This window comes from Miscanthus floridulus, chromosome 1, assembly GCF_019320115.1.
Source record: "Miscanthus floridulus cultivar M001 chromosome 1, ASM1932011v1, whole genome shotgun sequence".
Lineage (NCBI taxonomy): Eukaryota > Viridiplantae > Streptophyta > Magnoliopsida > Poales > Poaceae > Miscanthus > Miscanthus floridulus.
The window spans coordinates 169,379,852-169,395,277 of NC_089580.1; the positions used below are offsets into that span (position 1 = coordinate 169,379,852).

The following is a 15,426-nucleotide window of genomic DNA, read 5'->3' on the forward strand; positions in this document are numbered from 1 at the left end:
CGTCACCAGAGTACCTTTCTGTAACCAGCTGCTTGATCAGCTGTGTTGCATATGTCTTTGAAGAGCCAGTGAACTGACTCTTTATTCTTTCTAGGTACTCTGTGACCGTGTCATAGTCTAGAATTGAGCCCACAATAGCAGGCTCAATCGTGTTCTTTATCACTGTCAAACACTTCTTATTGGCAGTGACCTATTTTCTATGCTCAAGGTCATAGTACATCTTTACGGGAGCAAAATCCCGCTCTCTGTTCTGCCATGCAGCATCAGTCTCATCTGTCTCCCTCACCGGTGCCACAGGTTCTCTAGGACACGGTGTGGTGACAACCCAGTCCACCTCAGCGAGGATAAAAGCCAGGTCTATCTTTTTCTTCCACTCAATATAGTTATCACCTTTTAGAGTGGGGATCTCTTTGATACAACTCATCAAGTTGTATCCTCCTGAAAACACAATTCAAATAGTGTGAGAACACAAATGATAACAACAATAATTGCATGCCTTAGTTTAACGTTGGTCAAAATTAAAACATACAATTATTTTATACATTAAATCTACATCACCGTTGGGCAGAAATAGAAATAATGCATAATCATTAAAATTATAATATTGCTATTAATAACGTTGGTCAGAAAATAACAATATCATAATAAAATCAACTCATATTTATCTCTTGGCTCTTAAAATCAAATTCTCCCATTGGTTTGAATTTAATTAAAAGTCCATAATTACTTTAAATACGCAGCGGAAACATTAACATTCAATAATCATTTTCCTATTTTCCAGAAGCAACTTTACTATTTACTGAACAAAAAAATATCGTTGGATAAATTTTGTACAGAAAATTATCATAAAAATTCAATTCAAATTGATCAAATTGTTTTATGGAAAATAAGAAAATAAAAAACTGTGACTGTACTATTTTATTTGGCCATTTCGGCCCGATCCAGCAACAGCCCATGGCCTGTTCACGCGCGCGCGCCAGCGCACCCGGCCCAGCTACCCGCGGCCTAGCCACGCGCGCCAGCGCTCCCCCGCGCCCAGGCCGCAACCTGGGCCTGGGCCGGGAATTCGGCCTCGCGCCCTTTCCCGCCTGGGCTGCGGCGCTGGCCCGATCATCTCCGTCCGTCCATCCAGATCGAACGGTGGAGCGCGCAGCTCGGGGCATCAAAAACCCCGGCTGGCCGCGCCTCCCTCAACCCTAGCTCCATTTTCATTCGTATACTCTCTCTCTTCGCCTCACTGCTCTCCCCTTCTCTCCTCAGTCATCACCGAGCAAGCGACAACGGCAAAGCAGCGAGGTCCCAGCGCCGTCGCTGGCCCCCTCGCCGGCGTGCGCGCTCCCCAGCGGGTGAGCGCGCCACCGTCGAGCGGCCTGGCCGCGGCGCCCCTGTGGCCGGATCCCGGCGAGCGGTGCCCCCCTCGGTCGGCCTTTCTTTTCCCCGCGCGCCGGCGTGACTGCAGTGCCGCGCAGACGCCGAGGTAGGCCATCCCCTTTCCTCTTTCTTTGGATTGATTCGTTCGGATTTTGGCCCGATTTGCCGATTAGGGTTAGGGTTAGGGTTGGGATGGCCACTGTTTTCTTCTTCCCCCGATTTGAAATCGGTTCTTTCTTTCCTTTTCCCGAGCTCTCTAGAGTTAGGGTTAGGTGTCGAAGCTATTCGCTGTCCCGATCCGATTTGGATCAGCCATTCTGGTCTTTTCGCCAAACCCTGATTTGTTCTTTAGGGTTAGGGTTTGAGTTATTTCTGTCCGGATTGAAATCCGTCTTTCTTTTGTCTCTCTTTGCGCCGCGCACCAGAGCCACAGCGGAGCCGGCCATGGTGGGCGGAAGGAAAAAGTGTTTGATTTCTTCTCGGGTAACTTTTCTTTTCTTTTCCCGAACCCAATCTACGACTAGGAAGGCGTCTGATACCATTGTTAAGGTCATTTAGAATCTCTAGCAGTAGATCTAGGGTTCTTTCCTTTGAATACGGGATGAACAGAGAAGAAAGAACAGTGAGATGAGGAGAGAGGTGTTGGTGTTTAACCTGAGCCCTCGGAGGGAGTCGTGGAGCTGGCCATCTCAGCTTCGGTGATGGAGGCAGCACACGTGCAGCGACGGGTGGAGTAGAGGTTGCACGGACGTCAATGCAGTGCAGACGGACGGCGTAGCAGTGACGACGGCGAGGGTCAGCGGAGCTTCCCGTCGCTGGCTGCGCGCCCTCTTAGATCGGTCTAGGGTTTGTCGGTGGGGTTTGCGACTCACGGCGAACCTCGTGCTTTGAGCCGCCGGCCCCCACCTCTTTATATAGCGCAGTGCGATGGGGGCCCACCAACCATGTAGGGTTGGGCGCCCCCGATCAGGGCGCGTGACCAAGGCCCAATAGGCCGTTGAGCTTATTGGTTGGGAGATCAATCTAACACTATTGTCTAAATTCCTGGTAACACCCGTTAAGTTGAAGGTAAAAGGATCATTTTGCCCTTCATTATGTACAAGAAGCAAAGAAGAATTTTGTTGTTTTGCCACTACGCGAAATGGTTACCCACCATGAGGTACCTAAGATCTTTTTAGGGTATGCCGATCCAATGCTCAAATATCCTTGCAATGAATCTTACTGAATTCCATGTTTCATGATATTTGAAGTTTGTTCAATTAAGTTCAAAACAAGATAAAATTCAATAGTTCTAACATATAGTTGGGAATATGTATAAACGATTTTTATACACGTACGATGGTTCAAAGAAAATTAAAAATTATAATCCTACAAACAATACGACAATGCGTGAATAAGTAGCTAACATTAAAATTCTACTCTGTCAAACTAAGTCGTCACATGGCATCAAAAAGCCAATCAAGATATAAATCATAGGATAACTCGTGGTATTCTCCATTGTGACTGAATGGACCTGGAACTCCTGAAAAATCACTGCACTAATATGCTAACTACTTTCCCCGTCCCAAATTATAAGACGCTTTGACATTTTTAAATTCATAGCTTTTGCCATTTATCTAGAAATAATATACATCTAGGTGTACAGCAAAAGCTATGAATCTAGAAAGGTAAACGTCTTGTATTCTGGAACAGAGGAGTACAATATTTATTTACCAAGAAAATAATAATTGTATATAAATATGCAAATCAAGAAGAGAAAACCTTATAGATCCCAAAGATCCTAGAGAAACACAAAGTGCACATTGTTTCATAACCAATGATTTCTTTGAACAGGATCCCTGATACTATTTGACGAAAAGGAAAAATGAATTGAACTCTCACACAATGCACTGGAGCAGAAGAAGCGAGGATGGGCTAGCAGCGCGCGTCGACCGCAGACGGGGGAGCGCGGAGCGGTGGAGTAGCGAAAGGAACACGTTTGCCATTTCGCAGCAGCGGTGGCGGTGGTGTGGGGGTGGGGGTGGACTGGTGGAGGGAGCTTCGGGGAGCATGAAACGTGGCGGAGGTAGCGACACAGAGAGTGGTGCGCGAGACGGGCCATGATGAGGAAGACCCACACGTCGCGCTCCTCCAGGGGGCAACGACCGAAGGCTGGAAATAATCGAGACGTTTGGATGAGATTCACCTAGAATTGAATTTTAAGTGCTTCCAAACAGGGAAGTTTCATTGGTTAAAATCATAGATTAATTTTTTCTTTCCATGTGGGGCTGAAAACTTAGACTTTGGTTTTTTTTTTTTTTTTTTTTGAGGAAACAGGAGGGGTCACCCCTACTGAATTTTTATTAAACTTTTGAAATAGTACATGTCTGGAGTACAGTGTCATAAAACAAAGAAAGTAACAAAGAAAATCAAGACAATTACATAAAGCTGTCTAGCCATAAATCAAACATTGGTTGATATTTAGTTTTGGCTCTTAGCTTAACTAGAGCCAGCTCCCTTCTGAATATAACTTTGGTTGAGTCCGCCGAGTGTTGAAGATTCCTGAAAATCAAATCATTTCGAGTAGACTAGATTGCCCAGCACATAGAGATTATGTTTTCCATGTAGAAAGGATGATGAATGAGGTCTCTGAACACAGATGTGGTTTGAAGTAATTCGCTCTGCACAAAAGGAGCAAGACCCAAGGCATTCCAACAACTCATTGCAAAAGGGCAATGAAAGAAAAGATGCATAAGAGTTTCATCAGAGTCCAAATGACATAGAGCATAATTGTAGCTTTCCAATGCCATAGTTTTCTTCTGAGAAGTTCACGAGTGTTGAGTCTGTCCTTCACCAGGAGAGCCAGAAGAAAAGTTTCCTCCTTGGCTGACAGTGAGATTTCCGTAGCCATTTATAAACTGAATGAACCTGCCTGGAACCTATAAGCTATATATAGGCTTTCTTTGAAGTAAAAGTTGATGACCCCCAAATATATGTCCACAAATCATTACCATCTTGTAGCTGAAACTCATCCAAAAAGGAGTCAAGTTGCTGAAATTGATCAAAAGCCTGTGTTGACAGAGGAAGATGGAACAATTCAGACATATCATTGGTGGAAATGAATGACTGCACTGAAATATGCTGTGTCCTTGCAAATGAAAATAACTCAGGGAAAATGGAACTCATCAAATTATTATTCCAAGTGTCCTCCCAGAATAAACAGGATGAACCATCAGAGACTGTAACTGAAGCTAGACCTTTGAAAGAGACCAAGGACCTTAAAATATCTTTCCACCAAAATGAGCCTCTATTATTATTAATTGGAAGGGCACCTTGTGGATAGTGACAATTCCATACCAGCTGCACCCAAGGCATGTCAATCTGACTTCGGTAAAAATTCACATAATTGTCGAAACTTTTGAATAATTAATTATAGACTTTTTCCTAGTGCTGTAATCCGTTGCAAGTGTTTAAATTTTGAGGTTCAGCATACGCGTTGTTGATATTTTAATCCTAAGTGCAAGTATAGTAAGATGTTATACGCTGAGATAAAGGAGAGAGGGGAGTAGTGAAAAGAGAAGTGGACTGTAAATTTACAGATAAGCTTATGTATAAGAACTAAAAAATAATTATGAGAGAGGTACAGCATCCACCAACGCCGAGGGGCCGAAAAACACTGTACGGGAAATGGAGTTTTCTAAACCCACCGTCCAAAGTGCACTGCAACTGAGATCTAGTGGTGCTACATACTCCACAGCGGCACATCCGGTAATGGGTTTCAACTCTCAAAGCTTGGCAGCAAAAGGCGCGATACGCCACGCTAATCTAGGATTAACCTCCCCGCCGTACCAAAGAAAGAATTCACCCCAGACCCCGCCATGGGAAGGCGCACTGCGGGTTGCATTGCATCAATCGGCGTCCGTCCTCGTGCGCCACACTTCTTTTGCCCCTCTCCTCCTCTGCCCGCCTCGCCTCGCCTCGCCTTCTACTCGTACCAAGCAACTTGCAGCGCCGAGCACAGTGGCGATCACTACTCGCACCTGTAAGGGCGCCGGTTTATTCCAGGATAATAAGAAATAAATAATAATATAGCTATATAAACAAACAAAAAATGCTGGGCCCTCTGTAACTGTGTTGCTATAGATGGAGAGTGTGCCAGCATGTGTGCTGGTACAGGGTCTGTCCTTTTTTAGTAGTAAGACGCTAACGTGCCGGCGGCATCGGTGGTCGTCGTACGCGCCAGATGAAATGGAACGGAACGGGGGATTCGCACGCGAGGACGAGGAGATCGATAGATAACCCACCAGTTTTCCGCAGCCGCAAATCACCTGCTGGGCCCCGCGCGCATGCGCCCTCCGCCAGGAAACGCGTCGAGGTGTCGCGCCGCGACTGCGCCGCCGCGCCGCTCCGGGGGCGCGCGGTTTATTTCCACTGCTTTAATCCCCCGTCCCGATCCTCTGGACCGACGGCCGCGATCGCGCCACGGCGCCCCGCGAGAAGGTTCGGACGCCCACGGTGTTTTGCACGCACAGAGAGAGGGGGCCCGGCCCGGGAGCAGCACACCATCCTCGCATTATTCTTTTCGGATTTGCTCCACTTCCACCCCCATGCCCGTGTCCATCTCAGGCTGCTGCATCACATCATCATCGCCCACTCCCAGCACCACCTCCACCAGCGGCGGCGGCGCCATCACCAGCGCCAGCGCAGGCGGAGGCCCCGGCGACGCGGACCGGGCGCCGTTACTGGCCTGCTAGCTCTTCGTCAGCGGCGTCCCTTCCTGTCAAGCTAAGGTCAGCCTCGCCCTGTCCCCCTCTGTGTTACCCCGTTCCTGCGTCGTTTCCTTCCTTCGTTTTAGCGGTCAAGTGAAGCAACGGGAAAGCTGCTTCTCTCGGGTGGATTCTGGTGCCCTGATCTCTAGGGTCCGAGGACGAGGACGAGGACGAGGACGAGAGGTGCTGTGTGTGATCGGTTCTCGCGGATAGTTGCATGCTGAATTTGTGCGAGACTGCTAGAATTTTAGCCTTGTAGAAGGGGATGGGGGAACGACTGAGGAGGATCTGCTGTTTGGTTGCTTCTTTACCCATGCGCTGTTTGGTTGCTTCTTTACTCATGCGCGGTGGCGTGGATCATGCTAGTCACGGGAGGTCGGGTCGTCGGGAGCTTCTCAACATTTCTCTTCAGCCTGTTCGGTCGTATTTGGCTTATAAGCCATGACTCTCTCACAACAAACCAGCCAACAGCCAAAACAGCCCAAACTAACAGGGCGCCATCAGCCTTCTCTATTTTATATTACTTCCACGCATGATTTTAGGCTAGTTGATCCGCGTCTTCAATTGTTTCTTTACTCATTGAGTAACCCCGTCGGTTCTTATCCTACTTATATTGGTATAAAGTGAGATAACAAATTAGTGTATGCTTATTATAAATTAAGATCCATCACTGTTGCTAAGGATTGGTAGCATTCATTGTTGTAAATAAGGCGATATTAGTGTGGATCTATGTTTGTTTGCCTAGCTAGAGTTCACAGATTTGTTACTGACTACGAAACGTGAAATGGAACAGGTCTTCCAGCGAGGAAGTTACCAATGGGTCTGGATAATACTTATGGGGAGCTATCTGGCATGTTCTGTGGAGGCCTGTCTTATGATGGCTACGCAGACCACAGCAGCGCAAGTGATTATTTCAGGTTCACTGATCCACTTCCTGCAGTTGTGCCCCAGATGGCAGCAGAAGCCTGTTCAAATCCTTCTTCCACTGTGTCAAGGGCCAACACTGAAACTGACAACCCGGAGGATTGGGAATTCATGTCAGATGAGTCCCTCAACTATATTAGCCGGATGCTCATGGAGGAGGATATCGATGAGAAAGTCAGCATGTACCAGGCGGAGTCAGCGGCACTGCGTGCTGCTGTAAAGCCGTTCTATGACATTCTTGGGCACAAGTTTCCACCGTCTCCTGATCACCAGCCGATCCCTTGGTCCATGGACAGCCCCAGTGAGAGTAGCAGTAGCATTTGTGCACAATCTGTGGCAAGTACTGTCACTAGCAGCAGCATTGGTGGCACAGTGGATAGCAACTGTCGCTACGACGTTGGACGCAGTGAGCAGTTGGAAGCTTATCGAGGCTTGTGTGGTCAGTCTTCTCAGCCGCTTGTTGGTACATCAACTGATGCTTCCAATGCAGTGGATGTGCTAGAAGAACCTTTGATCACGAATGGCCAGATCCCTGAGTATTTGTTTGAGTGCCTTCCAACTTGGGATTTCAGGAGAGGTATTGAGGAAGTCCAGAAGTTTCTTCCTGATAGCAATACACTAGTGATTGATTTAGAAGCTGGTGGTGTCGCAGGACCTCAAGAAGCAAGGAAAGATGTTTCTTTGAATGCCAAAAAGGCAGATGTATTGAAGGCCAAGAAAAACAGACAGAGTGAAGACCTTGACCTGATGGAAGGCCGGAACATTAAACAGTCTGCATTTTGTTCCGATGAACCTGATTGGATTGAGATGTTTGATGATCTGCTTCGGCAAACCGAGAAGAAGGCTACAGATCTGCGAGAGCTGATGCGCAATGAAGCTTCCAAGAATTCTCAGGTCACTCAGACGAAAGGACCAAGTGGGCCACGGCCACGGGGAAGGAAACCAACAAAGAAGGATGTGGTGGACCTTAGGACCATCCTCATCCACTGTGCACAGGCTGTGGCAGCAGATGACCGCAGAACTGCTAATGAATTGTTAAAGCAAATAAGGCACCATTCCAAGCCAAACGGCGATGGATCCCAGAGGTTAGCACATTGTTTTGCAGATGGTCTTGAGGCTCGTTTGGCAGGCACAGGGAGTCAGCTTTACCGCATGCTTATAGCGAAACGTACAACTGCCTCAGACATGCTTAAAGCCTACCACCTTTACCTTGCAGCATGCCCATTCAAGAGGCTTTCACATTTTCTTTCCAATCAAACAATCTTGAGTATGATTAAAAATGCATCAAAGGTGCATATCATTGACTTCGGCATTTATTTCGGCTTCCAATGGCCATGCCTAATCAGGCGTCTCTCCAAGAGGGAAGGCGGTCCACCTGTTCTGCGCATCACTGGAATTGATGTACCTCAGCCAGGTTTCCGCCCTTCCGAGAGAATTGAAGAGACTGGACGAAGGCTTGCAGAATATGCTGCGAAGTTCAAGGTGCCTTTTGAGTATCAGGGAATAGCGTCAAAGTGGGAAACCATCCGAGTTGAGGATCTCAAAGTTGGCAAGGATGAAGTTGTGATAGTTAATTGCCTATACAGATTCAGAAACCTGATTGATGAAACAGTTGCTGTAGACAGTCCTAGGAATAGAGTGCTCAACACAATAAGGCAAGTAAACCCAGCGATTTTCATCCATGGAATTGTGAATGGGTCATACAGTGTTCCCTTCTTCATCACACGTTTCCGTGAGGCACTGTTCCATTTCTCTGCATTGTTTGACATGCTAGAGACAACTGTCCCACGGGATGATCCCCAGCGCGCACTCATAGAGAGGGAAATGTTTGGCCGAGAGGCACTCAATGTTATTGCATGTGAGGGCTCAGACAGAGTTGAGAGACCCGAGACATACAAACAGTGGCAGGTGAGGAACCTCAGGGCTGGATTTGTTCAGTCTCCGTTAAACCAAGAAATTGTGATGAAAGCCAAGGACAAAGTAAAAGACATTTATCACAAGGACTTCGTCATAGATGAAGACAGTGGGTGGCTCCTGCAAGGCTGGAAAGGAAGGATAATCTATGCGATATCTACATGGAAGCCTAAGAAGAACTAGATTCTTGGTCTCCTATTCCATTGATGGTGGCAGCTAATTAACAGTCCTGCTATGTTATAGCATTTGGAATGTAGTATCTCATGGAATGCTTTGCCTTTGATGACCAGTCTATTCTTCATTTATTTATTTCATCTCTTTTGTAGCAAGTGATGCGTGCTGTCACAAAATGAGTCCTTAAACTTGAGTGGAGCACTAGTTCGAGAATATTAGGAGAAAGTGCTGCTACTGATGAACATAGTACTTGCTTTTGGAGTCGACTTGCGAATGGTGCCACAACAAGGCGGCATGATATCACTGGACCGCGATCACTATCAGCAATTCAGCATATCTTCATTTGATAATGCGTTGTTTTAGCTGATCCTTTCTTGGTCACAGACTGATTTTGTTGGGCAACTCATTGCTGGGTATGGTAATGGGTTGACTTTGAAGAGCCACTTATATAATATAGCTGTTTATCGGTTCTTTGTTCTCTGGATAACTGAACTCGTTGGAATCTGTGTTGTCTATGTTTGCGTTCAAAATGTGCTTTTTTTTTGTTGATAAATAGAGGTTGGAGTAGAATGCAGTGCAAACAAGGCCAATCTGGCTACAATGCCTAGAAAAACTAGATTTGCACAACATTAAAGGCCTTTCTTCCTAAACTCATGTTTGACCAAAAATGATTGCCAAGTCTGAGGTATGTTGCCGGCTTCATGTCTCAGGTGAAAATCGAGGCAAACCTAGCAGACCTTGTTCGCAACTTGCAGGGAGGTCCAGGTGTTCTATGAATTATGAAAGCTTCTTTCAAGTTGACTGGCGCCTTCTCCTGAGTCACTGAGTTTCGAGTGGCACAGAGCTGTTGAAAAGAGTCTGCTGGTTGTCTATACCGTCACGGTGTCCATGTCTTTCCGCCCTTGTTTCTTCACCGCCTTGTCATTCCTTTCCTGGAGTGAAGACGAGGGCTGGGCGAACGTGATCACAGCCGCGAAATGAATTCGCGGCGGCACGGCACGGCGCTGCACAGGATGGTCCGTGGCATGTGAGCCGAGAGAAAAGAAGATAAAGGCGACGGGGACATGGAACCAACAGGGGGTTCAGGCCTCAGGCTCAGCTTGTGAAGTGAAAGAGAGGCTGGCCGTGATGATGGCGCTGATGTCTCTCCTCTCTGAGTACATGATTTGAGGTGTTGTTTTCCCCACCTGTGATTCCCTGGTGCAAAGGGAAAGCGCGAGGCATGAGAGGCTCCTATTTTCCCCCTTCATTATCACAAATGTACCAGCTAATTAGTTGCTTAATTCTTTTGCATTTGATGTGCACCGAGCATTCTTCAGAGGGCCTGTCTTTCTGATAGACTTAGGGTACTCATAAGCTAGCTCTTAGCATTTTTTATATATTTTAATAGAAAGAGCGAGAAAAGCTAGCTCTTGATCAAGGCCCTGTTCGCGTGCCCTTAAACCTGGCTTGATCCGCTTCTTTTTTTCATCCGAAACAGTGTTTTCCTCTCACAAATTCTTCCAGATTCATCCAGATTTCTCCAGATTCCTTCAAAATTTCTCCAAACGAACGGGGCCCAAGAGCTAGGCTCGTACACATATTCTAAAATCATGTGAGAGTATCATGTGGACCTAACTTTACTATGAGCTATTCTAAGAGCTAGCACTGTTGGAGAGTTTGGCTTAGGGCTACTGACTGACCTATACGGTGCCTTTATATACAGTTACACTTACACCCGTAGCCGGCAGCCAGGCAGTGCATGAGAGAGGGGGCGTCATGTCACGGGGGCCAGCTCGGCTAAAGGCTTAGCACGATCGCATCAGGATTGGGCGTTTGTGTGAGCCGATTAATTGCCGGCACGGGATGGGCGAGGACTGAGGACGCTGCAGAGGCCCGCGCATACAGTGTACACCTACAGATTAACAAACTTGCAGTGGGCTTGCACTGCAAGACTATGACGTGGTTGTGGGCTTCTTCTTTAACTCCCGCACCGGGCACTGGGCTTCTTCTTCAAGCCCGGCCTTTCGGAAGTCGAGTTGGGCACTAGGCAAAGAGAACTTTCTGGTACCCAATAGCAGCCAAGGTTAGCGTCGAGAATTCAGGCTGTGCAGTGCAGCTAAAGTGGACTCCCATCAATGCCAGCTTGATTTTATGGCCATTATGTATTCAGACTACATTACTAACCTCCCAGTTGTAGGTTAAATTATCCTCCGCACGTTGCACGTTGCTCAGCTCATGTATTCAGAAATCGGTTGGTTAGTTTGGGACCCTTTTTCTCGCTAAATCCAACCTGACGCAACCTGCCACCAACTCTACGGATCCATGCGCAAATTCGTGTCGACTAGGCTTGCAAATTCCAAGCCTTCATCATTTCACGGCCATCAATTCTTACAAAGAAAAGCATTTCACGGACCATCTAGAAAAAAGAAGAAGAGGGGGAGAGGGGATTAAGGATCAAGTTCCAGGGCTGGATGATTACACGAGTGATGACAGACCTAACAAAAGCTGCCGATCCAAAGGAGCCGGAGCCGGTGACAGATTAATAAAACCGCAAAATCCACTTCACCTGATGGCCACCAATTATGTGGACCATGCATCTCCTTGCCTTGTTGGCTTGTTCCCGTTCCCGTGGGGCAGCACGGTGGCCACGAACGCCGCCTCGTCCAACACGTACCACACCTCCCGTGTCCCGTCCCGCGTCGGAAGTATCCCCGGGTTAATTACACGCCACTAGTGCAGACCCCGCCGCGTTTCCCGGGGATAAGCGCTGAGCTGGACCTGGCTTCGATGGCCTCTAGCTTGATCCGCTCCAGCAATGTTTTCTTGCGAGTTCGGGGCATCTGGCCAGCCCGGCCCACTGGAGCTTTGTCTCCTAGCTGCCTTCTATAGTTCCTCTGTTGCCATCATCGTCTCAAATCATCTAGTTTCGTCCTGTCCAGGAAAATGTCAAGGGAGCGACTCATGTTGGTCATGGTTCAGAGCTTTGGGTCAAGTTCGTCACTATTTTCCACTTTGCTATTTTCAGTGGGAAGAGAGCTAGTAATAAGTACATCAGTATTTTTCAGTGAAAGATGCAGCATGATGTATGAGCTATGCAGCTCATTTCAGCTTCAGTCCTTGTCACTACTCACTAGGGGCTACGTGTGCAGTCCTAAATTAGAAGGGAAAGCTCTTGCGTAGCAGCATTTAAATGTGCCGTGCGATCGGTAGAGATCGTGTGGACGGCAGACGACGTCCGAAAGGTATGTAAAACTCAACTAATCGGGGTAAACTAAAATGGACGGCCACACTCTCCATCTCCAAATAACTAAAATGGACGGCCACACTCTCCATCTCCAAATACATATATGTGTGGGATAACACTTCCACATCTACATGATATGCTAAACTTCTACCAGGTTCGCCCCGCTCGTCCGACGGCATTAGCTTCCACACGCACTAATCATTGTTTATCTTATATTACTATTAAAAAGAAACTTGTTGTTTAGAAGCCTATAGATGCAGCAGGTACCTCTGAAGTCTGAACCTCCCTTTCAGCGCACCTACGCTACTACGCTTTATGCCCACCGAGCTGAGACAGCCCCAGAGAGAAACAAAGGCAAGGCACCAAAACTCCGCTCGCAGGGTCATCTGTGGTGGCAAGGACAAGCAAGGTAAGAGGAGGCGGCACTGACCGCTGCAGCAAAGCTAGACGACGCGACGGCGACAGCGACCCGGCCGTCGGTCCGCATCGCTTATTGGAAGGGAAAAAACCGGGGCAAACGGACGTAAATGCGTGCGCCCGGGGGCCGAAAGGCGGCCACTCTCCGCGGCCGTCCGCGCGAGGCCGGCCGTCTAGCCCCTGTTCATTCATTCGTTGAAGCCCCTGGACCCTGGTGCCCTTTGGCTTTGGGGCTTTGGCCTTTGGCCACCGCGGCGCGACGCATCTCATCAGGACCAAAAAGCGACGAGCGAGCGAGACGACGTGCGCGCACTTCCACGATCCGTTTCGTTCCAACGCTGACCAGCACAGCAATGCCCACCACCGCAAAGCTGTTTCTGTTTGTTTCGTTCGTTGTTGCATGGGATGGGATGGGACGGGATGCGTTGGTGCTGGTGCGATGTGAATCGGTCGGAGGTGTTGTGCAAGTTGCCGATCCTGTTCTTTGTTATGGACTGATAAGTCTGGCAGGTGCTAGTTTGTTGTGGGAGGAAAACACTGTTGACTGATTAATAAGCTCTGGCTAAAAACAACGAGTGAACAGGGCTATGTCGATTCCGCCGTCACTTTCACTCGCCACCGACAACGCCGGCCCCGCCGGCTCGTTACGTACGTACACGTACACGTCCGCGCATATACAGCCTGATTCATCAGATCTCCTTTGGCTGGCTGGCTCGCTCGCTCGGCATATCAGGATCAACAAGGTGCCGTGAGCCAACCGTAGTTAGTTCCAGTTAACTCCATCGTCCGCGTCAGAAATATAGTCCAAGAAAGCTGTGTGAACTGGGAGTATTTAAATCTTCACGGTGCACGTCATCGTGTGAACTGCGTTAAAAATATATTTGTGTGCTCGTTTCAGACAGCAGCGTACGTTGGTCCGTTGACATGCAGCCAAGTCAAGTTTCCATATTTTAGCAAGCGCTCATTTTCCAATTTTCTTCTGACGAAACTGCTGGGTGGTCACCTGATACAAACTATTGTTTGACCTGGGGTGATGACATGCAGGCTTATGTAAAGCTCGCGGTTGAAGAGAGAAAACTAGCCATTTCCGTGGACTATCAGAAACAACATAACAAATGCGTGTTTCAGCGCACCAATCTTTCCCTTGAGATTGCACGGAAGCGAAGAGTAGCTTGCTTGGTGCCGGCCAGGTGCATTACAGCTAGTCACGTTGCAGGTGGGGCGGGCTCTTAACGAGACCCGCACACTCGCCCCGCAAAGTTTCTCTTCATGGCTGTAGTAGCCCAGCTACAAATTTTTTGTGGCCCAACGTCTTTAAACCCGCCAAGCCCGTTGGGCAATAGACAAAGCTCGCAAGAACCCGCAAGACCCGCAACAACTGCATCTCCTGAACCCTACCACCACCTCGTCATAGCCGCTTCAGCACACAACACCGCCGCACCGGACGCGAACCCACTGCACCGCAACGGCCGCCGCGCGCTACGAGCACCAGTCCACCACCGCCATGGCCGCCGCGCGCTACGACGTGGAGAAGGGCGGGAGGAACGGCGACTATCTCAGATATAGATGAAGCAATGCTACATACAGATCTTAATGGATTCATAAAGAGAAAAGATTCAATCACCAACTCTGCTCTACTATCTCTAATTGGTTTGCCACTCAGGTACAAATTTACTTTGCCCAAAGTAAACGCAACTCGAAATTGTTTGGATCGATGGATGGACGATGAACGGTTTCTCACATTGATCAGAGCACCTTGTTTCCCACAGGCTGCAGAAGCTGGGGGCACTTGTATGGGACAAAGTTGTGCAGGAGCACCAAGGATGGAGGCTCCTCACCTGCATCTGGCTGCACGCCGGTGTTGCCCACCTTCTAGCAAACATGATCAGCCTCGTGCTCATCGGACTCAGACTTGAGCAACAGTTTGGATACGGTATGCACAGCTGTAGGAACTTAACACCGCCCGGCTTGAGTAGAACTATGTATGATCTGGATCTGCATTCCCGTTTCCTTATGGTTAGAATTGGTATCATCTACCTCGTTTCTTGCGTTGGAGGCAGCGTGCTCTCATCTCTGTTCATCAGGAACACCATCTCTGTCGGCGCTTCTGGAGCTCTGTTCGGACTCCTTGGTGCCATGCTGTCCGAGCTCTTCACCAACTGGACCATTTACTCAAACAAGGTGCAGATCTTCCCTCCTCGCATTGCGGTGCAAATCTTTCGGCAGAAAATGTGGTTTCCGGACTAAACTACACTAGCTTACCTTATAACTCATTACTCGCTCTTGTTTCAGGTTTATCAGATGTTAAATTATCAGAAGACGATATTGGCGATGGTGACGATATTTGAGGAAAGAAGGTGTCAGGTTGAGCAAAGAAGGGTGGCATTCTTAAATTATCAGGTAGATATAGAACTCCTTTCAGTTTAGCATTTCAACTTTATTTATGTTAGTGTCTTTCGGAATTCTTAAATACTTGGTCTTGGATTATTGCAGTGGGGGCATGGCTCCTTTTCTAGATCTTGTTCTTGTCATCATAAGTTTAGCAGGACTTTGGTTAGTGATGTGGATGTAGAAGCTATATCTGTGGAACACTGCTATTATTGGATTTTGGTTCAAGTGATGTATCTGGCTTGGAGGTAGTGTGCAGTCTGC

General features: G+C 47.9%; 1 protein-coding gene across 1 annotated transcript; it reads left to right on the forward strand.

Annotated features, from left to right (window-relative positions):
• Positions 1-5,886: 5,886 nt before the first annotated feature.
• Positions 5,887-9,684, forward strand: LOC136547683 (scarecrow-like protein 9). Its single transcript, XM_066539581.1, has 2 exons — positions 5,887-6,140; positions 6,913-9,684. Exon 2 carries the CDS (start codon positions 6,936-6,938, stop codon positions 9,138-9,140), a length of 2,205 nt encoding a protein of 734 aa, XP_066395678.1. The 5' UTR covers positions 5,887-6,140; positions 6,913-6,935; the 3' UTR covers positions 9,141-9,684.
• Positions 9,685-15,426: the final 5,742 nt, after the last annotated feature.